This window comes from Balaenoptera borealis, assembly GCF_965194805.1.
Source record: "Balaenoptera borealis genome assembly, chromosome: 9".
Classification (NCBI taxonomy): Eukaryota; Metazoa; Chordata; class Mammalia; order Artiodactyla; family Balaenopteridae; genus Balaenoptera; species Balaenoptera borealis.
Window position 1 is genome coordinate 28,016,752 of NC_138873.1, and position 25,623 is coordinate 28,042,374.

The 25,623-nt window shown below is 36.2% G+C and overlaps 1 protein-coding gene across 1 annotated transcript in view; it reads right to left on the reverse strand.

Annotated features, from left to right (window-relative positions):
• PDE7B (phosphodiesterase 7B) overlaps window positions 1–25,623 on the reverse strand; it is a gene marked incomplete at its 3' end in the record, with an annotated part of 635,832 nt that overhangs the window by 504,832 nt on the left and 105,377 nt on the right. Inside the window, exon 4 of the mRNA XM_082405720.1 lies at window positions 3,603–3,690. Coding sequence (XP_082261846.1) covers window positions 3,603–3,690 — 88 coding nt within the window. The remainder of the gene's footprint in view (window positions 1–3,602; window positions 3,691–25,623) is intronic.

The following is a 25,623-nucleotide window of genomic DNA, read 5'->3' on the forward strand; positions in this document are numbered from 1 at the left end:
TTGTTTTTATTCATGTTATGAAGTGTTATTCTTCTTTGGTTTGTAATCACTTAAATATCGAAAAACTTTCCTTGACTCATGAGCAGTACAAAAACAAGTAGCGGATTGAATTTGGTCTGCAGGCTGTAGTTTGCCAACTGCTGGTCTGAAGTATGTTCTACAGAACTTTAATCCTTTGAGATCCTCTGTGACAAAGGGTTCCTTGACTAAATGAGTTTGGGAAATGTTGCAGTGGAGATTCAAACAATACGCTGTATTTTAAAGCCTCTGAAATACCCTTCAAACATTTTTTTTGTTTCACTCAAACCTAGTGGATCACAGAAACATTTTTTCAAATAATACTTGTTTAGTGCTCTCAAAATACTGTTCCATAGAATTTACATTGGGAATTACTGCTCTAAAGGATCCCAAACTCAAATGTCTATAGATATGTTGTATGATACCTATGTATGATACAGGTTCTGTGTAAGAAGATAGGTATTAATCTTTTCACACCTGCTCATTAACATTGCCTTTTAATCATGTGCAAGACACACAAAATGACCAACAAAACATATCTTCATTCTTTACACAGCCCTGAGGCACCAGTTTGGAAGCATTGGTATATTGGTAGTGGAAATGACTTCAATATTTCAAGATTCAGTACACAAGGGAAGGTAGTTCAGGCAAGCTACTTATCTTGTAGCTTGAGTGATACTACACGCAGCTGCATCCTTATGGAATAATCAGAGAAGGACACAGTAAAGATATAATGAAAGAGGGTATAATAATTGTGCTTTTGCTTTTGCCTGATTCTGTGTGATTTTTAGGACAATATTTCCCAAACTTCAGTGTACAAACAAATTACATGGTGTCTTGTTAAAATGCATATTCTGATTTAGTAAATCTGGTGGTACCCACGTATGTACATTTCTAACAAACTCCAGGAAACACTGGAGATCCTTGGGGTCAGAGTTCAGGAAGGGATTAATTGCATTGCACAAATTCAGTGAAACTCAGTGACCTACTGATTGGAAGAATTTGCATGTTCACAAGATCCCCGGGCAATTTATATGAATATTCAAGTCAGAGAAGCACTGCTCTAGAGCCAATTTCCATGAACACATTCTTAGTGCATTGGAAAGTCAGTCCAGCTGCACTAAATAATCTCCACCAGTAGTGAAATATAGTTTGAGTGTCTTTGAATAAGTAAGGAAAAAGGAAAAGAAGAAAATTCTTCCCTTCTAAGACTCTGTTAAGGGAGCATTGCTTCACCTTGAAAAGTCCAGAAATGATTTATGAGGTAACCCTGGCCTAACATCTAATGAATCCACATTTATATCCAGGAGACAAAAGGGAATACAGACCAAGAGCTCAGAGGTCAGTTATAAAAACTTCTGATATCAGGGATTGGCAAAAAGAACTACATAGTAGAGCCACAAGAAAATCATTTCAAGAATGCTAAGTTTTGATGGAAATATTCCCATTAATGAAAATTGGCAGGATCACAAGTAGTGAGTAATCAGTAAAACTACACCCTACACCTGCAGCACATCCTTTAGGGAGTTGGCATGAGGTGGTAATCAAAAGCTAGGTGCTCTTTTCCCAACCAAAGGTCACCGAATAAGAACACACACCCTGAAAGGCTTAAAGATGTTATACAAAGCACTTGTACATAAAACAGAAACCATATGAGGATACTTGATAAATATTTGTTGAATGAGCTCAAGAATATCAGACTTGTGTTCTGAATAAAAGAGTTGTAATTCGTGTGATTGCTGTTCTAATTTTTGGGGTGACAACTGTAACATTCCTTGGACTCGAGAATGCTATATCTTAGCATTTTGATTTGGTGGGTGCTGAAAGGGGGGCTTAGGAAGGGTATTATGTTTGTAAACGAAGTATTAAAAATCAGCAAAAAATGTCTGGGACATCATGCTAAGATGCTGGGGGAAAAAGCCATGTTCTTATTGATAAGAATACTGAAATGTCAAGAATGGAACCAAGAATATTGATCTCTTGAGAAGTGGTCACTTATGGATAATAAACAAAGGCACCCACTCAAATGAAAGAGAGCAGCACAATTATAATTTAGCTCAGCATCTAGCCTGGCAGAGTGGTGCCTTCAGAGGCCACTTAAACCCTGGAAAGCTTTCTCTGGGCCATGTATGAAGGATGAGCATTGGTACATTCCCTTTGTTCACAGACTTAGCTTCCTAAATCACCCAACTCTTTTATTACCTTTCCCCTCATTTATTTTTTTCATCCCCTGGCTTTAGACCTGACTTTTCCCTCCATCACAATTAAGTTTTTATCCTTACCCTTAGAGCACATTCTACCTCTTCTGCTCATGGCCCCAGTCACCCATGACAATAGTGTTACTTCTTCATTTTTCCAGTGAATTAGTGAACTTCTTTTGGTAATGCCTCTCTTTATTTCACCAGCCCCAGCATCCTTTAATACTTGGCATCTGGTCCACCTTCATAAGCAGGGTCAACACACTCAAGGTCTGATCAGAACAGACCACATTTAATAGTCTACTATCCGTGGTTCACCCTGAGCTCTCATTCTGCATCTTTTCTTATATGTTTTCAGTTGTGTTTCTCTTGACTCCACCACTAGATCATTTCTTACATGGGGGGAGGTCTTCTTTTACTTTGTTAACTCTCTCAGAAAGTAGAAATCTTATTCACCAAATACTTCCTAAATTTTTATGATTGAGTGACTCTTAGGAAACAAGAAATATATATTGAATGCCAACCACAAGCCCAGATTGAAACTAGTTGCATAGACTTTGGCTAACATGTTCTCTAAACTAGCAGAGAGAAATCATTCATTATGAAACAACATACCCCTTCATCAATGGCCAACACATTTGTACATTTCTTACCTGGGTAAAATCAGACAAGCAGCTAACTTTAGGCCAATAGATGTATCTTCCTTTTACATTTCAGATGACATGCTTTATACCTATATTTATTATATAGAACAAAGCCACTGTAACTTAGTTGAATAAAACTATTGAACCTTGCTCATAAAATAAAATAGTGTCTGCAGTTTTAAAGAGAAACCTTTTCTCGATAGAGCTAATCATTTTTACACACATATTAAAAATTCTAAAACTTCAGGGTCAAAAAATTATATTTTCACAATATACAAAATATTATTGTATATTGTATACAATATACAATATACAAAATACAAAATGCTATACACAAGGTTTTTCCCTATTAGTCAAAACATAATGAGTCATACAATCTCATTTAACTTCAGCTTATTTTTAAACTAAAGCTAATATTAAACTTACTTTGTGCAAGAGCCAAGCTTTATACAGCTATAAAGGCTCTGAATATGTGAATGAATGAAGATAGATTGATAAGGCATACTGCTCACTCATCAAAACTGAGTAAGTTTACCTACTGTGTAATTTTATCCATAATTATAAAATAATTAGAAGGCATATTTAGGATGAAAAGAACCCACTCTAAGATTGTCTTTGAAGTCACTTGTTTTTCTTGTTAATATCTAGTTTTAGTTTGTTATTATAGTTAGATTGGAAGCTTTTGGACACTTGAAAATATTCTTATGGCTTTTGAAGTATTTGCCCTGAAACGTCTGCCTACCATAATGTAAAAAATTTTCATGGTGGAAGTTACCACTCTTCCCTTCTTCTACTTGGTCTTGCTCTGCCAGCATCTTCCATTCTTCATCCTAGAGAAAACCATAGATATTGAAGAAATCAAAATAACAAAAATTCCCAATCTTTTAAGCATTTACTATATACAGACTTGCAATATCTTAGTGAAAACACCACACAGCAGCTCTATACCTGGTTTTCACCATTGTATGTATAAATAAACTGCAACTCAGAGAAGTTAGCCACTTTATCCAAAATCTCACAGTAAGTGATGAGGCAAGTCAGGCTCATATCTGACTCCAAACTGTAAGTATCAATAATAATAACAACAAAACCAACTAATAAATTACTGAGTAACTATCTGCCAGCTACTTTACTAATAAGCATGTCCCAAGATTATATCAAATCCTCACAACAGCAGTATTAGGTAGATTCATTTTAAATCCCAATTTGTGGCTGAGGGGATTTGGTATAGAGAAGTTAAATAGCTTGTCTAAGTCTACAGTGCTGATGAGGGGCAGCACAGAGACTTGAACTGAGCTGGTCTGAATCCAGTGCCTACTACTTACTTAATACTCAGTTAGGGAAAACCTATTTTAAGAATGTATCTTAAACTATCCAGTCACTGATATTACTCTTATTGATACAATTCATTATGTGTAATATATTGCCAAGAAATTAATGTATTTGTATCTGTGTTTATTTGCACTTTTATCCCCTACCGTGCGTCAGGAACGCTAGGTTTTGTGGATACAGAAGCAAAAGATACCCTCTCTGATCAAGAAGCTCTCAATGCAGCTGGAAAAGATACAGGCTAATAAATGCCGTTGGAGTAGGTGAGAGAATGGCTCTCTTCCTGCAGCAGCACAGAAATGCTTCACAGGAGAGATGACATTTAAGTACTGTAATAGGTAGAGAATGAGGTAAAATGGCCCAGCCATCCACATCTGGTGTGGAGGACGCTAAGCAGTAGAAACACATGTGAGAAGATAACCTGGCCTGTAAGAGAAAGAGCACTTGTCTCATTACTCAAGTGGAAAGTATGTACGACACTGACCCAAGAAATGGGCACGTAAGCAGCGTCTGACCTCAAAAGTTCTTCATCACTTTAAATTAATTAATTATTTATTTCATATAGTTAACAAATATTTATTCAATGTCTTCTATATATCAGGAATGATACCCATTACTTAGGAGGCAAGAAAAACATAGTTCTGACTCCCTAACCAGGTACTGTACTATTTATTACTCTGAGGATTTTGAATTTGGGAGGCAGTGAAAGAATTTAAGCAAGATGATATGATTGATTTCACACGTGGCAATAATTATTCCTGAGTAGTGGTCTGTGTTGGAAAATCTGACAAATATTTTAAAAATTAATTATATATGTCATGATTTCTATCATTTTTATTCTTTCCTTTCTCCTACTTAATTTCAGTATAATTTATCTTTGTCTAACTTTTTAAGGTGGAAGTATAGAGCACTGATTTTAAACCTTTCTCCTTTGCTAACATAAGCATGTAAAGCTATAAATTTCCATCTAAGCACTGCTTTAGCTACATCTCACAAATTTATAATGTTTTTTCATTATCATTCAGGACAAAATTACCATCATAATTTCTTTTTTTTTAATTGGCATTTTATTTATTTATTTATGGCTGCGTTGAGTCTTCGTTTCTGTGCGAGGGCTTTCTCTAGTTGCGGCAAGTGGGGGCCACTCTTCATTGTGGTGCGCGGGCCTCTCACTATCACAGCCTCTCTTGGTGCGGAGCACAGGCTCCAGATGCGCAGGCTCAGTTGTGGCTCACGGGCCTAGTTGCTCCGCGGCATGTGGGATCTTCCCAGACCAGGGCTCGAACCCGTGTCTCCTGCATTGGCAGGCAGATTCTCAACCACTGCGCCACAAGGGAAGCCCCCATCATAATTTCTTTTATGATCCATGGGTTATTTAGAAGTGTGTTGCCTAATTTCCAAATATTGGATATTTTCTAGTTATATTTCTATTATTGATTTTTACTTTAATATAGGTGTGGTCAGAAAAACCACTCTGTATGACTTCAATCTTTGATATTTATTGAGGTTTATATTATGACCCAGCATATGTTTATCTTGATGAATGTTCCATACGTACTTGAAAGAATTTTCTGCTTTTGTTGATTAGATCAAGTTGGCTGACAGCATTTTTCAAATCTTCTATATTCTTACAGATTATTTTGTCTACCACTACTACTGAGAAACTGTATTACTCAGGTTCTCCAGAGAAACAGAGCCACTAGGAGATATATATAAATAACTCGTGTATATATATATATACACGAGTTATTTTAAGGATTTGGCTTATGCAATTGTAGGGGCTGGCAAGTGTGAATTCTAGGGCAAGCCAACAGGTTGAAAACTCAGGAAGGAGTTAATGCTGCAGTCTTGAGGCAGAACGTATTATTCTCTGGAAAACTCAAGTTTTTTAAAAGCCTTCAGCCATTGGATGAGGGCCCACCCACATTATCAAGAGTAATCTCCTTTATTTAAAGACAGTGAATTGTAGATGTTAACTACACCTACCAAATAGTTTCACAGCAACACCTAAATTAGTGTTTGATTAGATAACTGAATACTGCAGCTTGGCTGAGTTGACACAAAACTAAACATTATATCAACTGTGAATGAAAATTTGTTTTTTTCTCTCTTCGTCCTATCAATTTTTGCTTCATTCACTTTGATGTTCTGTTATTAGGTAAACGTATGCTTACGATTGATGACTGCTATGTCTTCTTGATGAACTAATCCATATATCATTATGAAATACCTTTCTTTGTCTCTGGTAATACTCCTTGTCTTGAAGTCTCCTTTGTTTTATTTTTGTATAACCTCATCAGCTTTGAAAAGCTTAGTTTTTTTTTCATGGTATACTTTTTCCACCTGTTGCTTTCAATGTCTGTGTCTTTTTATTTAAAAGTGTTTTTACTAAAAGAATATATAGATGGAAATTTTTATACAGCCTGAACATCTCTGCCTTTTAGTTGGAGTGTTTAGCAGGAGTCTGTTTATATTTAATGTAATTACTAATATGGTTGCGTTTTAATCTCCCATCTTGTTGTTTTATACCATTTGACCTTTATTCCATTTCTCTTCTTGCCTTATTTTTGAATAAAGTAGTTTTTTTTTTTTAATTTTATTTATTTATTTTATTTATGGCTGTGTTGGGTCTTCGTTTCTGCGCGAGGGCTTTCTCTAGTTGTGGCAAGCGGGGGCCACTCTTCATCGCGGTGCGCGGGCCTCTCACTATCGCGGCCTCTCTTGTTGCAGAGCACAGGCTCCAGACGCGCAGGCTCAGTAATTGTGGCTCACAGGCCCAGTTGCTCCGCGGCATGTGGGATCTTCCCAGACCAGGGCTCGACCCCGTGTCCCCTGCACCGGCAGGCAGACTCTCAACCACTGTGCCACCAGGGAAGCCCAATAAAGTAGTTTTTAGTATTTACTCTATTCCTATCTGTTGACTCTATTGATACGCTTTTTTGTTTTTTACAGATTGCTCAGTCTAGAAATAATAACATATGTCTTCAAAGTTTACCCTCAAATAATACTATGGTACTTGGCAAACAATATGAGAACCTTATAGCTGCAAGTTTATAATTGTAAAAATGTTCCCCTTTTCTGACCTTTGTGCTCTATTTTATTTTACACATGTAATAGACCCAATAGATTATTATTATTTTTTCATATAGTCAATATATTTTTGAAGAAATTAAAATACTGTTTTAGTATTTTAATTTTTTATTAAAAGATTGTTTTAGTATTCTTATTTTTAATACATACATTAACCAAATATTTAACCTTTCTGGTGCTCTTCATTACTTTCTGTAAGTCTAGAGTTCCATCTGGTATTATTTTTCTTCAGTCTGTAAACCTTCTCTCAGAATTTTGTGTAGTGCAGGTTTACTGAAGAGATGCTCTCAACTTTTGTCTATTGGAAATGCTTTTGGCTTTTTTTTTTCAATTTTTAGGATATTTTTGTTGAACATAGAATTCTAGATTGATTTTTTTTCTTTCAGTACTTTAAAGATAGTATTTTATAATTTTCTGGCCTGTAAAGTTGGCCGTCATTCATTGTTTCCATATGTAATGTGTCTTTTTCCTTTGCTTACTTTAAAAATTTGTTCTTTATTCTTGGTTTTCTGCCATTTAAGTGTGATATACCAATAAGTGGTTTCCTTTATATTTGTCCTACCTGGGGTATGTATGAGTAATAGGAAGAATTTTTCTAGGAAATGTATTGCACAAATCCAAATACATTAAATAGAACATAGCGAGGAAGATTTTCTGTCCCAGACATTCTACAAATCCAGGTTTATTTTACTAGAGGGTAAGACTCCTATGCTCAATAGGTTTCTGAGAGTCCCAGGTTATAACACTCTTAAATCATGCTGGTCAGTAACTTCTGGAAAACAAAATGCCATTTTGGAAAAGATAAGACAAACTTTTAAAATATGTTAATCTCTTATATTACCATTAGGAAAATGTGAGGTCAGACAAGTAATTCAAATCAATAATTTGCATATCTGACATTCTTTGGGAGATTTTGCTTTGGTTGTCACATGTTAATTCCTGGGAGCTGGTGAGAACAAAGCATTACACTTTCTATAACCATAGTAGGTTGTTCTAGTCAAAATATCCTTCAACTGATGCAGTCATGTCCAGGTAACCAGCAGGGAGTTAGTTAGCCATCAGAAGTGGACAGCCACAGTAGTGCATCAGCCTGGTGTGGTGCGTTGAAAGAAAGAGAAGACTAAATAGGGACAAAAACTTTGAAGACCTTAAAAGTACATTCTTTCCTACTTCTGATTTTGGATTCCTCTCTGATAAATACCTACCCTGTTTTTCAAAAATATGGTGGGGGAAAAAAACCCTCACAGTTCACATCAGGAGATTAATTTTTAATCTTTATACTTAAGCAATAGTTGATCACATCTTGACAACTTTTCTTTTGCGGTAACTAGTCAACCTAAGTGATTTCAAGCTGCAATAACAATATTCGTTAATTTTTCCAGAACTGCTAATTAATTTTTTCTTAAGTCTTGACATAAATCCAGTCTGCAAGAACTAAAGCCAAAGTGAACATCCTTTGAACTCTGGATGAACAGTTCATTTACATCTGGATGTTCTGATTGAATTTGAATAGTGTGTTCTTGTATCCCAGGAGAAAAGAGCTAAGTTCATGTCTATGCTGGTTTGTATCCAAACAGAAAAGAAAATAAATATTAATTTTGGCATATAAATTTATTAAAATTATACATTTGGGTTTTTGTTTATAGGAAATACTGATTTCAAAATGTCATTTTCTAGATAGTAGTAAGAGAAATAAAACTATAAAAATCTTTCTATTTTCCTTGAACTTTTCAAAATTATGCTCTGCAATAATTAATGGGCATACTGAAATACGGAACAGCTGCAATGTTAATCTCAAATCAATATTTATATTTCCTCTTACAAATAAATGAAATGATTTTTCATGCCAATAAATTCAAGCCACAGATAATTATTTTTATAACTTAAAATTTCATGTTGTTTTTTAATTTGCTGCATGTTGAAATGTATTTTATCACGTAAAACTTGTAACACACATGAGATTGTAAGGTAGACATCACTTTAAAAAAAGTTTCAAATGTTAAGCAATTTGCTTACTATAAAAAGTCTAATTAATTCGCAAAACCAAAATAAAAATTCAGGTTTCTTTTATGTAATGGTTATGGTAGTTCTATTCCTAAAGATGAGAGCTGTAGCAAAGTAGTGAATTTAAACATTCATTCATTTACTCATTTATCCCACCAATTGTTATTAGCATGTTTTAATGTTGGAGATAAGGTGGTAAACACAACCAATACATTCTTTGCCTTCCAGGAGAATTCAGAGTTGCCTCGGGGATAGAGAATAACCAACAAATCGTGCAATTAACTGTGTAATTAGAATTGTTGTAAGTGAAATCAGGCAGAAGTACCCAGTCCTAAGGAACTTCCAGCTTCTCTAAGGAAATGACATTACAACTCAGATCTGAAGGATGAGTAAGAGTGAGATGAAAGGAGTGGTAGGTATTTAGGCAGAGGGTAGATGGCATGAGCAACGGCACAGAGCCTAGAAGGAGCCTCTTCTAACAGGGAATTTTTAGGTCTACATGAGTGGAATGCAACAAGGAGAAGGGATATATCAGAAGTGATGCCTGTGAGGTTAGCAGGCGCCAGATCTTACACGTCACGCTAAGTCTTATTGGGGTTTTGGTTTTTAATCTTAAGAGTGATGCACTGGTGGTTACTAAAGAATCTCAAGCAAGGAGAGGCATGATAAGATTTTGCATTTTAAAAATCACCCAATTGGCAACATAGCGGAGAATATACTGGGCAGGTTAATAGTAGATGAGGAAGACGACTGACGCGTGTTCTGGAAATTCAGCCCAGAAACAGAGGGGGAGTCTGACGAGGGGTGAAAGGGATAGAGATTAAGAACATTGTCCAATTTAGTGATATTTAGGAAGTAGAATCAACAAGAATTGGAGATTGGCTAAATATGGAGGTCAAGGAGACTGAGAAAAGAATGATGCTCAGGTTGCTGATGTATGCAAATAGTGGATAGTGGTGTATTTCCCACAACAGTAGGAGCGGCTCACGGTTTGCTTTTTTGAGTGGTGGGGGAAAGAGAAGAGACATAATTGGGAATTTGGGTTTTGGCATATTGAGTCTGATGTACCTATGAAATGTTCAAGTGGAGGCAGTGAGTAAGCAACTTTATACACCCAGAACTAAGAAGAGGCATGAGAAGTGAAGCCTGTGAGCAGGTGAGATTGTCTCAGCAGGGTTTCTCAATAGATCTGCAGAATCCTAGGGTCTGTGAGATATCCTATGTGAAAGAATGACTGAAAAAATACTAAATCAGTTTTTGAGCTTCATGTGTTGCACGATGTGATGGGCTGTGACTGAGCATTCCCATTAGCAATTTTGTTAGCGAATTTTTGGCCCCATACAGCAGTCGGCAGTGGGACAGTGTTCTTCGGGATGAGTCCATGCTCAGATTTTGGTGCCAAGTTGGGGAGGCTTTTGAAGTCTGATAGGTGCTGTTGTTACACAAAGTAGAGGAAGGTAGAATGATGTCAACCTCTCCTTAGATTATCTTATGCAACTCCCTTTATGCACAGCCAACAAACTTAAAGCAAAAAAGCTTTACTGAGGTAATAGAAAATCAGAGGGAAATTCTCATTCTAAATAAGACACTTCTACACACCAACAGTAATATGCCGCCTCCTGCTTGCTGTCATAGTAAAGGCTGCAAAATGTGGATTACGTTGGTTAAAAGCAAACTGTATTGTGAGGTTTTCGCATTTCTCGAGATTTTCTCACTTAGTAGTTATTGTGCCTTTCTGTTTTATATATTATTTGCATTTGTGTTTCACAAATATGCCTGATGGTTAGGAAGGGTGATTTCTGAAGATGAGGTATGAGACGGAAAAAGAGGCTTCTAGGCTTAGGCCCATGGACAGTTTTGATAAAGTTAATGATGAGGAGTTACAATCTTCTGAGTCAATTCACTGCATGAGTGCAGCAAGGGACCCAAAGGAAGTTCACCTTCACAACAAAAGCTACTTAATGAGTTTTACATCCCAGCTGTCCTATCCATTGTATACAATCTGTGGTAAACAACTAAAAAGGCAGCAATAACTCTAGCAAAATTGAAAAGACACGTACAAATCACAGCCATTTGACAAGGAAAGATGCAGTTTGAATCTGAAACAGGATAAAGATTTTGGTTGAAAAAAAGTCACATCCAGTGAAAAGGCTCTGAAAGCAAATTATTTAGGAGTTATGAGGGTCATAATTTGTAACCGAAAAAAGGAGAAGTTGCATAGTTGGTGGGAACTTAATAATGATAGCAGGTAAAAGTATAGTTAGTAAAATACGAGGATGAGATTCCATACAAGAAATTGAAAAAGTTCCACTCTCAGCTAGTGTGATATGTTGACACACTGATGATATGCTACTTGATGCTAAAGAGGTTTTGTATAACTGGGAAGCTGGAAAACAACAGCTTCTCTATCCATCTATTATCTTGATGAATAAACAAATTTCGCCAGTAAATGTCACGTCATAGAATTTGTAAGATTTGTAAACGATAGTGAAATTCCAGAAAGTTTTTTCTCCTACAAAATGCAGCCCAAAACAAGTAAAGGACAAGATATAGTTGACGTTTATGTTCATAACTGAAACAGAAGTTCTATTTCACAAGAACTGCATTGGCATCTGTATTGGTGGTGCTCCCCAGAAAATTCACATTCACACTGACATCACAATACCCTGATTTCTTTCCAGAGAGCTACTAATGTCAAAAAATCTTGAATAAAATGAAAAAAATGTCTGGGTGATACTACAAAAATGGTTATTCAACAAAGACAGGTTCACTTAAGTTAGTTTTAAGACAATCTGAAAACCTGGAAAGGGAGAATCAACACCTTCTACATACAGAAATCCAGGCGGTTAACAGAGAAACAGTTCTCAACAGGGTGTCTTAGCTGAAAGGGAATTATTGGAGCACTTTCCAGATATTGATACAAGGCCAGATTTTGCTGACTGTTTTGAAGACAAAGAACGGCTGCAGAAACTAGCCTACTTAGCAGACATTTTTCATCACATTATCCATTTGAACAAATCTTTGTAAGACCCAGGAATTTTTTTTATTGCAAGTGACAAGATTCCTGAATTTAAAAGAAACCAAGTCTCTAGAAAAAATATGTATTGCAAAAGGAAATTTTGAAATAATTTTACTGCTACTTGGGTTTGAGGCAGAGGGTGATACGAACAAGTCTCAAGACATATTGAAAACCATAACACTGCAAGTGTTTTCCCTTTTAATCCAAGCACATGGCTGTATTAGAGACCCTTTCTTTAGATTTCCTTCTCAGTATGAGAATTTGAGTTTGAGAAAGAGGAATAACTTGAGCTGAAATTTGCTTATATACTCAGGATGATATTAATGCTCTGCCTCTAGATGAGTCCTAGATTTCCATGGAAGCAGAGTATCCTGCCACTTATAGGGAAGCAATGAACATTTTGCCGTGGTTTCAACTTCTTTCATTTATGAGTGTTTCTTTTTTTTTTTTTTAAAGGAACTCCTTTATTTATTTATCTATTTATTTATCTATTTATTTATTTATTTATTTATTGGCTGTGTTGGGTCTTCGTTTCTGTGCGAGGGCTTTCTCTAGTTGCGGCAAGCGGGGGCCACTCTTCATCGCGGTGCGCGGGCCTCTCACTATCGCGGCCCCTCCCGTTGTGGGGCACAGGCTCCAGACGCGCAGGCTCAGTAGTTGTGGCTCACGGGCCCAGTTGCTCCGCGGCATGTGGGATCTTCCCAGACCAGGGCTCGAACCCGTGTCCCCTGCATTGGCAGGCAGATTCTCAACCACTGCGCCACCAGGGAAGCCCGAGTAAGTGTTTCTTATTTAACCAGCATCAAAAACAAAGACAGAAGTTGTCTAGTTACAGTTAATAATGAAATACATGTATGCTTGTCTCAAAAATTTGACCCAGAAGTGTGTATTTTTGAGGCAGAAAACAAGCACAAGTTTCACATTACATATGTAAATTTCATTCTTTCTTTTCTGTTTAAATAATTTTTTAATCCAAATACAGGCCTTTAAAGAGATCAAGAAACCAACACATTGCATAATAATATTGTAACTGCTAGGCCTATATTTGAGCCTAGTCATGTCACTCAGAAAGAAAATATTTTGTCAAAGTCTTATATAAAATATTTTGGGTTTCATATATATATCCTAAGCTACATTTTATTTATATTGCTTTGGCTTATGATTTTAGGAAGTTTACTATTCAGCATTGACAATAAATCTTTGTGTTATAAATAATAATTAAAATCAATTTACAAACTTCATTTGAATTAAATTGATCAAGTCTACCTTTAAAAAGTAAGTTTCATTTTGACTTAAATCAGTTATTTCATAGAAATTTATTCTGTTTCCCTTATGAGTTTTAAAAATTTATGAAAATAAAATAAAGCAATTAATTTTGTAAAGGTAAACTAAGCTTAATTACCCTTTCTTTTTTCAATAAAGGTAAACTAAAAAATCATTTTTGGTCATAAATAGGGAAAAAACACTCTTGCCATATACTATATATCATATAACACATCTAATTCAAATCTTGTATAGTAGAAATTTGTGAAAAATCGTTTAGGTCTTCTTGGATGAGGTTTAAAAAAATCAAGTAGGAAACAAACAAAAAAAAAAGAAAAAGAAAAAACTAAAGTTTCCTCTATGACCCTTCAAGTTGATATCCTCAGTGAGAAGGGCAACTGCACAAAATGAATAGGCTGATAATAAGTTGGCCAAAATAAATATATCCAAGGAAAACTATCATTCTCTCCTCAAAGAGAATTAACATTATTATTGGTTTATTATATCTACAACTTACTGATCATGCTAATTTACCAGGAGATGTAGGAACAATAATTTCTATGTTGGGATTCCCTCAGACCAGAAAACTATTGAATAAGGTTGGTATTGGGAAAAGAGAAGAGGTCTAGAACTGAAGCTTGAAGTTCAGTGTTTACAGATCAGATGGATGAGGATTCAATGTTAAAGGAGAATGAGGAGCAAGTAGAGAGTTAGCTGAAAATCTGAGGCTCTGGTGTCAGGGGAACCAAGGCAGTAGAGGTTTCCACCAGGATGGAATGATTATTATACTTTGGTAGGAGGTCAAGTGATATGAAATGTTAATAATGTGTGCTGGACTTAGCATTGATCAGAGAAATGATTAACAACTTTACCCTTTCAAACCCTCTTGCACTGTTGGTGGGAATGTAAATTGATACAACCACTATGGAGAATAGTATGGAGGTTCCTTTGAAAACTAAAAATAGAACTACCATATGACCCAGCAATCCCACTACTGGGCGTATACCCTGAGAAAACCATAATTCAAAAAGAAGCATGTACCATAATGCTCATTGCAGCACTATTTACAATAGCCAGGACATGGAAGCAACCTGAGTGTCCATCGACAGATGAATGGATAAAGAAGATGTGGCACATATATACAATGGAATATTAGCCATAAAGAGAAACAAAATTGAGTTATTTGTAGTGAGGTGGATGGACATAGACTCTGTCATACAGAGTGAAGTAAGTCAGAAAGAGAAAAAGAAATACCATATGCTAACACATATATATGGAATCTAAAAAAAAAAATGGTTCTGAAGAACCTAGGGGCAGGACAGGAATAAAGATACAGATGTAGAGAATGGACTTGAGGACACGGGGAGGGGGAAGAGTAAGCTGGGACGAAGTGAGAGAGTAGCATTGATATATATATACTACCAAATGTAAAATAGATACCTAGTGGGAAGCAGCCACATAGCACAGGGAGATCAGCTCGGTGCTTTGTGACCACCTAGAGGGGTGGGATGGGAGGGTGGGAGGAAGACGTAAGAGGGAGGGGATATGGGGATATATTTATATGTATAGCTGATTCACTTTGTTATACAGCAGAAACTAATACAACATTGTAAAGCAATCATACTCCAATAAAGATGTTAAAAAAAAAACTTTACCCTTTCAGAGGAAGGTTAATTAGCAAAAGTGAGCTAAGGAAATGGAACCATTGAGTAAAGACAACTGTTTTCTTTCTATGCTATTTGTTGTGTGCAGGTAAAGGGAAAGAAAGCTAGGGTTGTAACTGGAGGGAATGAAGAGACTTTTTAAAACCAGGAGACTTGTACATGTTTAAATGCTGACAGGAAGGATCCATTAGAAAATGAGAAAGTGAAGAGATAGAAGAGAAAAAGGACTATAGAGGATAAGAAGAGGATGGAATTCTGAGCATGGTGGGAAGACTGGCCCTGTGACAAGGAGGGTCACCTCCTCCACTGCAGTGGGAGAAGGAGGGAACAGTGAGTACAGAGGAAGGTAGGCTTGTAATGGGGAAGGAGGGTTAGGGTTAGCAGACCGCAACCCCATCTTTTTAACTTTTAATTTGTGCTCTCTCCATTACATAACAACGCCTACGTGTAAACTAAAAATGAAACTTTCAGGTTTGAAATAACTGCATGTTACAACATTCATATCCCTCGCCTTCCTTTCCCTCCTTACCCCCTCCCACTATCCTTCTCTGCTCCCCCTGTCCCCAAGGCACCAAGCACTCTGAAGTCTCTTATGGTTGTTAAATAGGGTCAACAAGTCAAAGCCCTTTGTGGATTTCTGTAGTGATGGACATATTTGCCAGGAATCATAACCACAATCAGGCTTTGAATAAGAACCGAATCTATATGCCACTGCTCTTATCAGCCCTTCAATTAAAAAGAGGGGGAAAAAATAGCTCTGAATTGAAGCACGTACATGTCGCTCCCCATTCTAATTTTCTGAACCATGTCAGTATGTATTATGAAAGCTCTGGCATTTAGAAGGTATCTGGTAAGGGAAATTATTTGTCCTTTTGAAAGAGGGTAGGTAGGGATACGGAAAGTTAAAGATTAATTACTTCTTCCAAGCAGGACAAAACCTGGGCTACTATTCAACTCCTCACTTTAATTCTGATTCTAAATTAGCTTTTAAGATTTCAACAAAGTGGACAAATAAGTGATTCTTTATGGTACGGCACAGGGATTAAGAAATCATTTGTTACTCTCGGATACTTAACATAGAAAACAAGTTCCTCTAAATGAGACTGGGTATCAGAGAAACAGTGCCATTATACAGAAATACTTTTGACCTATAGAATTTTACATTTCCATGGCCACAAAATTTCTAATCAGGTGTAAATAAAATTTTTAAAGGCATTCATTTGTTTATACATCTAAAACTTTATATTCTATTGAAAGCTCTTTAAAGGAGAACTTGTTTTTTAATAAATTGAACCATATTAAATTTTTAGGCAATAAAAGCTGAAGTATCAACAGTTGCATAGGATTCAACCTAATATCACAAGCACTTGGCACATGATAGTCACATGATAAATTCTTAAATGAATGGATGAGTCTGAGAATTCAGGCATGTATTCTACTCCATGTGGGAAATGCTTTATAGAAAAGGACATCATCAGCAAGTCAACATCAAATATTCAACAAAACAGTGTATTATTGCAAATTAACTACTATGCAAACACAAAAACTTATAATAATCCAAAGAGTTCTTGATAGTTTCTGATAGTGTCACTGAAGATCAGCTGGGGAGAGTCCAGAGTAATCACTTGGTTGACACTCTAGAAATGCCAGCATTGTAGAGGTCAATGAAACATTAGCCAAAGGGAGGAATATCCATGCTTAAGGATTTACCTTCAATTACTGAAAGTAACTTTGTTTTTTTCCCCAATTTCATTTTCAAATGAAAGGAAAATAAAACAGCAGGAGAAGTCTATGAACCCTAAAATAAACAAAATTTAACTTTCCAGAAGGAAATGTTTAATTTAAATTTGAAATATTATTATACATCTAATGACGGTTTTTAATTTAAACATACTTAATAAGAATTGCAGTTTTCAAGCAATTTGAGAACTTAAGCTTTAGGACTAGCTCCCAATCTAAATTGCAGAGCACCACCCTTCCAACATACACACACTGCACACTCAACAGCCCACTCACTCTCACATCACCCTACATTATTTTTTTTATAGATGTATCACTAAAATAAATATTTGTTGACTAAATGGGTGGATTTATTCATTTTAAAAGTTATTTACTGAGCCCCTCTCATGTGAAAATAATCATCTCTGTTTCTTAGTCATAAAACGTTTTTAGCAGATGAAAGCTCTAATTCAGGATGCAGAAAATCTTTTTGTCCTTTTGATATCCTTGTGTTGAAAATATAAACTGCATTATGTAATAAAATCTAATTATATTAATGTTATATTTTGATGAAGCCATCATAAATTACTAATTTTGATAAAAATTTCTAAAAGTCATGTGTGTCCGTTTTTGTAAGCAAGACTGTGCCGAGATGCCTCAGTAACTCCTCTAGTTGGTCACTTTTGAATCTGGGCCTCCACAAAATATTATGGGCACCGTGCTAAACATCGTTCATACCTCATCTCATGTAATCCTCACAAGAATCCTTGTAATAGGGACTATTATTTACCCTCACGTAGCTCATGAGGAAATTGAAGCTCAGAAAGATTAAGTAACTTTCCTAAGGTGACATGACTAATAGGTGACAGAACTGTAACTCATATCCACGCTGCATCCCAATTCCTGCCTTTAATCTTTATATTATATGACCTCTTACTAGGATAAAAGAGAGAGATGTTTAAGTAATTGAAATAATTATAATTATTGTTTAAATAATTGAAATATATATATTTTTCCTATAGGCTCACGCTACTTACTGATACATGGTGTTTTATACCATGTTTAAGAACCTCAAAGGTTTACCCAAGTTCCTGAGCCCGATTCACGAATCATTCTCTCTGCCTCACAGCTATGGTCTACAGCAGTTCCCTTTAACTAGAATGACTGCACCCTTCTCTCCACCTAAAACATAATGTCATTCTGTTTCTCCTCAACTCTTCTCAAGACTCTCCTCAGTGAAGAGATTCCTGAATAGCCTTACCTGAGTCCAGGGCAAAATAATGTCTGCTTATCACTACTGAGCCCACCACACTCTAAGGCAGCAAAGGCTGGGTCTATTTCTCTTTGTCTCCCCTGACTGAGTCTGTAGTTGTCCTCTCTACCTTATTAAACTGTATCCTTGAAAGTTAATATTCTGCAGTGTGTTCCCAGTAGTTCTTAATTGAGTTCAGACTGAAATTTGACAAGTGATTGTGTCATTCTGCTGAAAAGCAAAACCCTGTTGACAAGGTTACCAAATCCCTTTCCACTTTGGCTGTTTGCTTTTACTGGCTGCTCCACAGCCCTGTGCCACCTCCAAAACCAGGAAGCACATGGTTTTTCCTGTCCCTCCTGCTACCTTGCAGGAAATTCCTGGCTTTGGGTCATCTGGCATACATTGGCTGGACATGCTAGCAGAAGAGACAGAGGAGGAGCTGACAGCAAATCTAGACAGTGGAGGGACTTTTGCCTGGCCAGGTGTTTGACTTTCTCTACTTCCCTTCAGCGGGTCCTCCTCAAAGTCATGTCTACAGCTAAATAGTGATCTTGTACACACCAATGTAGATTTTACTAGTTCAGTTAGATGTGAGGTCTAAGATTAAGTGATATGAAATACTTCCACTTAAAATATTCATTTCTTCTTAAAATTCTTCAATTCTAAATTATCTTCCTCCTAAAATAACGAATTGTTTTATAACCAACAGGAAGATCACTTCCACTTTTCCATTAGAAAATAACATAAAATTCCAACTCACTTTAACTCTATATCCATCAACAGAAGGAAACTGTTCACAGAAAGAAAGCAAATTAATACGGAGTCATAGAGGGAAGAGTAAAATAGCTAAAATTTAAATAAAATAGCTAATATTTATTGTGTGTTTATTCCTGTGTCAGTTCAGAACATCTAAGAAGCAGACGCCAAGACAGGATAAAATGGGAAAGGGATGTGCTTAGGGAAACACTTGTGAAAGAAAGAAGCAGAGGAGCTGGTGAGAACCTAGAGGTTCTAGGTTGTGTTGCAGCTTCTTATACTTTTCTTATTTAGACCTGAATGGAATTGTCTGAGTTTTGACAACTTTTAACTTATTTCTGGTTATTTTATTTTATTTCTGATTAATCAAAAAATAGCTAGTTAGCATGCCTTAAAAATTAGTCATGGCTGACATTAGCATGTGAATTTTTTATTGTAATTTCAAAACTAACATCAGTACTCAGAAAATCATAGGATGGAAGTAAGTTTGAGTGCCTGGGACCCTCAAGGTCATCAGATCCAGCTTTCCACCCAGACAGACATGGTCGTTCAAGTTTTCCCTAAACATTACCCTTGTGAGGGAGATAGCTTCATCACAAAGCAATCCAATTCATTACTAGAGAACTTTAATCATTAGAAAGCCCTCTTTTATTTATTTTTATGTAGCCTTTAGGAAAATCTTATAACCTTCCCCCTAGAGCTTCAAGAAGAGATATTAGAAGAAAGTTACTGGAAGCCTCCTTCTTCTCTGGCCTGAGATAATGAGCCCTAGCTCATCTTACCATTTTTTTCCATAATACTGTTTCCAGAATCATAACCACTTCAGTCACCCTCCTCCAGATGTGCTATTAATTTTCCCATATCCTTCCAAATATATGGCAGCCAGAACTTGATTGTCCAGCCAAATGAAGTGACTAGTGTTGAATACTGTGGGATGATCTAGTCTCTGTATTTCTCCTAATGAATTAGATTTTGGGCATCATATGTCACAGCATTGCTGCATGTTGAATCTGTACTTAGTGAAAGCCTCTAAACTATAAAACTATAAAATTAAATCCAGATAGAATCCCAAAGATGGTCTTATCCCACATCCTCTTTCTCAGATAGGGAAATTAAGAATCTAAAAGATTTTGTGCCAAGAGTCACACAGTTAATTTGTGGCAGAATCAAGATTAGATCTAAAAAGTCCTAACGTAATGCTTCATTTCACTTTTTAAAATTGTATTTTCATGAAAAGTGCTAAAGTGCAAAATTTTACATTTATCCTGTTGCATGTGATATTTATGGCTTTGTGGACCCCATGAAATCTCCAGTCACTGGCACCTTTTTAAAGATTAAGTGAAGAAAATTGGAGAAAAGCTAGTGAAAAGCCCTGAATCTTTGAATTAAAATGGTTTTCTGGTTTTTCTGGTGGGAAATGCTGTTTAGTCCCAATCACCTCTTGAGGGCAGCCCTGTGTACTACTCTGCCTGGGCCAGTCCCTTGATCTTGCCTAATTTCTTGATCTGACAGCAAAACACCTAATATTAGATAACACCTCTCGCTCACTTGTTAAACACTGACCATCCTTGTCTTCATCCAAGGCACGTATGCCACCTTAGAAAGGACTCTGTTTCTGTTAATCTTTGAGTCCTTAAGTAATATCCTCACCTACTCACTTCATTCAGTTGAGATGTCAGCAATGACTGAGCATGACGTTTTATTATTTCACTCCACCTTCCCAGAGGGCTGAGCCTCAATCTTCCCCAGTAGAATCTCAGAGTTTGGCACCCTGAGTTCATCTGTTCATCTCCACCTATTCATGTCCATCTACATTTTCTCAATTACTTGTAGCATGTCTACTATGTAAAGCACATATTAGCTGTCATCTTATTGATTTAGTACCTGTTTTGGCTATTTAAAACTATTGTCAAAGCTACCAATTTCTTCCAAGTAATATAGAAGTATATATTAAATCAAAGAAAACCAATGTACTATGTATACATCTTAAAGGTATAAATAATCAATCTTTTGCATTCAACTGTAAGTATTGATTTGTAAAGTATTTCACAGTACTCTTGCCAGAGTTCCTTGCTCTAAGATACTGACTGGAACCACCCTATAGTAATATGGCCTGCAAAGTCCATAAATTAAGCTGTCAGTACATAGTTCTCAGTTGTTAACTCAGTGATTTCATTTTACCTACTGTGTGATTGTTATTGTTATTCTAGTTTCTATTCCTCCTTATATCTATTCCTAGCCCCTTACCGAGAATAATAAGGAGATTGTTTTTTCCATATTTTGTGACAACTATGGTTGAGAAGAAGAAAGAAAACTACCTGGATAGTACTACCTCTCTCCACAGCCCCTCTTCCCTGCCTGTCTATCAAGAATTAGGAGAGGACAGAACTATGAAAAAAAGAAAATCATTTAAAGATTGCCCGGCAGCCACAATGAACCATGGCACGTACTTCAGGTCTCTTTCTTTCATTTTTCCATTCATCCATTTATCCATCCAAAAGCTAACATGCAAAAACATTTTGGGAGCCCCTTCTGTGGTCTCAGCTCTTTGACCTAGTTAATTTAAGGGAATATCAGGGTGATATAACCTTTAAAGGCTCTGAAATTTAGCAAAAATTCACATGAGAATTATGAGAGTTTTGCCCTTGGTTTTAGAAAAGGTGGTTCCTATGAAACCTTTGAATTACTGGAGCCTGATATAGTTAGTAATCTCAGCTCAATGCACTCTGCATTTGGTTGACATTGCCTGGTACACCCTGATATGCCCTGATATGGATTCCTCATTTTGACTTGGCTGATCCTGTAGATAGAAGCTTTTTTACCCCACACTAGCGGTCCCTAGGAATCATGAAAAAGTGTTCAACTGGTTTGGGGGAGGTCAATCAAACATACTAAACACAAGAATTACAGAGGCACTTGTCACTAGATGAATTCTGAAATCATGAATCTAGTTAATTATTACTGGTTAATTACACACATACTTTTTGCAACAACTCAAGGCAGTCTAGTGCAGGGCAAAGAGCTACACTGCCTGCATTCAAATCCTAGCTCTGCCACTTACGTGCTGTAGGATCATGTACAAGGTTCTTAACGTTTCTCTCTCTCAGTTTCTCTAAGACAACGATGGTAATAATAATTATTATTATTATTATCAAGAGGATTATTATGATAATTATCAAGAGGATTAATAAGTTGATACATGCAGAAAACTTAAATAGCATTGGTAAATATTATGTGTTGATTATTATTATAATTTAATCTAAATCTGCTGATCATAAAAATAAAAATATAAACATACTCCATTACGTTTCAACACTGTAGCTAGTGAATCCTGAATAATAATACTGATATACTATCCATATGTCTCTGGTTTACAATTCCTTGATCTATCTGACCCCAGGCCATACTCAATGTGACAAACCAAAGGATTTTCTCCTGTTGGTGAAACTCTGCCATCAGGCCAGTGAAGGCACTAAATAACTGAAGCTGCTGTTACCTGAACACAGTGTTTATTATTATGTATAAACTTGTAGGCATATAAATGTCTCTTCTTTCAGGGTTGAAGTCTCCAACTTCAGTGGTAAGTGGGGAACTGAGGCAATCATATAAGTTTCACAGAATAGTGAAGGGCAGATGAGAGAGGTGAGTTTTAATTAGCCTATTAATACTTTCAACATTTTCCCTCACTTGAACATGGAGACCATTCTGGGCAAGCTTCGACAAACATTCACATACTCATAACAGCAATTAAGAGAAAACATTTTAAACATGTTGGATTAAACTAAAAACCTAAAATAAACAAAATCCCAACCACTACCTTGAACCTACAAGCAATAGTTCATTATCCTTCAGAATCCCAAGTGATGTATAAACTTAAAGCAGAGAGCTCACAAGAACCACAATAGAAAGGAAACAGCTGGTTAGCAGCTGCACAATAATACCAAAGGTCAGTTTTCATAAAAAAGAAGAATAACACTTTCAGTTAGAGCCTATAAGCTCAACTTCTTATCCCTGGTTATTTTGTGGCTAAACAGGAAGGTTCTCCCTTGTTTTACTCCCTTCACATTTGGATCCAATCCTACAGCCCTAGATTAAAGGCAAAGAAAAGACATGAGTTTCAGTCACGTTATCTACTTTCTAAATCTAAATTCAAAACTCATATTCATTCAAAGTAAATGTGCACAGCACATCATGAGAGAAAGTGTTTTGTTCAGGGAAACCCAGAGAAAGCATGTTAATTATAACTTGTACTTACACAGCACCTAACTTAGGAGGAGTTCAAAGCAAATGCACGTGTGGAAAAGGTTAAACCCACCAGCCAAACAGGAAAGCTGTGGAGCTTCTTTTCCATTCCAAGTCATCCATATAAGGTGGGGTTTCCTTTTATGTTTAAGTTTAGGCATCATCAGAAAAGTCAGACCACAGGAGAATGATGAAAGTTGTGCTAAAATGTGGTTGAAGTTTATGTCTTCTATGCCCAACACAATCCTTTGGTGGAAAGTCTGAATCAGCTTCTCTGAGAACTTTTTTAATTACATGGCATTATTAGAAGCTTTCATTGTTTAAAAAATTAGCACACTTGATAAAGCTCAGCTTGATACCTAAGGAGCCAAATAAATCACTAGTATGATATAAAAGGCTGTTAATAACAGTTCTTTAACTCCTGAAAATGCCAAGTAGAATAATGAATTAGAACCCATTCTTGTTTCTTTCTGATAAGAAGGGAAAGTAACAATTTAACAGCATGAATTTAGGGGAACATACTGATTGATCCCAGATTTTTGCTAGGCACTTTGAGGAATATAAAGCTAAATCTCACAATTCAAGAAATCCTTAAGATATAGTAGAGAGATATAGTCTGTATAATCAAAAAACAAAGACATAGCACTACGTGAGTTTACCACACACAAAAAACCAACTTTGGTTCTGTGGTGGGAGAAGTTGATTATATCCACAGCCTTGAAGGGCAATCATTTTTCAACAGAGATGGGAAAGAGAATTTGAAAGAACTTTCAAGGAGAATGGTATGACAATAGACAAGACCATGAAGTGGAAAAAGTACGGTATATAAAGGGAGCAGTGAGCTACACAATGTTATATGCTAATTATGTCTCAATAAATCTGGGGAAAAAAGGGCCAGTGAGTGGCACAGTATAGTTAAAGATGGGGTAGGGTCAGAATGATGACAAGGAGTATATTATTGGATTTGAAAGGGAGGATGTGAATTCCAGCTCTATCACTTAGTAATCTTGTGACATTGAATAAGTTATACAAACTCTCAAGGCTCAGTTTCCTCTTTGGTAAAGTGGAGTTATTAATAGTACATACTGCATATGATTTCTGTGGAAATTAAATGAGAGAATCACTGTGACGCTCATAAATGCATACAGTATGTTATATTCATCTTTATGTGAAGCACAGTGCTTCACATATAGTAAGTGCTCAATAAATGTTAGCTGCCATGATTGTTATGAATTTTTAGGTAAAACTAGAAAGGTAGTTATATCCAAACCACCAAGGCCTTGACTGTCAGACAAAGGGGTTTGAGTGTACGTAGAAAAATGGAGAGCCATTGGTATGTTTTGCTGTCAGAGCATTGTGTAAGTTAATCTAGAAAATAAATTGTAAGGAGTCTAGAGTTAGGACTATAACTGAGGAAGCAGAAGAGAGCCTAAACTAGATTGGTGCCTATAAGCATGGAAAAGAGGAGAAAGATAGCAGAAATATCGTGGAGGACTCAGGAGTAAACCATAAGAAAGTCACAGAATATTCTATGTATCTTTAGACAAACAAACAGAAGGGCTGAATTCAGAAATGGCTTAAGCTCAACATTAGACTGACCACTGGGTAATAAAACATTCTCTAGGGCTTGAATATCCTTAAGCTATAAATTCCAGATAAATGAGACATTTACTGGCAGGAGGCTTCCATCCTAACCAAAAAAAAAAAAAAAACCCAGGAAAACATTATTTCTATGACTTAGATCTAAGTCTAAATCCTAAGGGAGACATTTATTTAATAAAGTAGTTAAGAGTGCTGACTGCCATACTGCCAGCATTCAATCCCAGGCCCATCGCTTTCTGGCTATATAGCAAGTTACTTGACCACTCCATGCTTCAATTTGCTTTATCTGTGAAATACTCGGACCTACTGGTATCTAATTAATGCCAATACCTATTTCAAAAGGTTTTTGTTAGGATTAATGATTTCTATACCTTAAACACGTAGGACTGTGCCTGGTATATAATTATTTATGGATAAATGTTAGCCATCTTAATTCCTAGGTTATTTCTATTTGATCTGGGCTGAGATTTACTGGTGACATACATAATGGATCAAATGCTACACAACTTCCCTGTATCTTGCAATGGTTGATTCACACACCATGATGTACCTCTACTCTAATAAGACTAATTAATTTTCCACTTTACCTCAACTGCCGCATCCCAAAGATACAAGATTTAACAATTTTGCATGCAATTTGAAATATTATTCCTCCTTGTGTTAATCATGCATATTCACATTATACAGTGAAAGAGCTCTAGGGACCAAGTATTATGGCTTCAGATGACTGATAACAAATTTATTAAAACAAATTCCTTTTTGGGTTTAAAAACTCAAAGACCTTCAATGCTAGTGTGATTTTAAAGTGACGTTTTCGGGG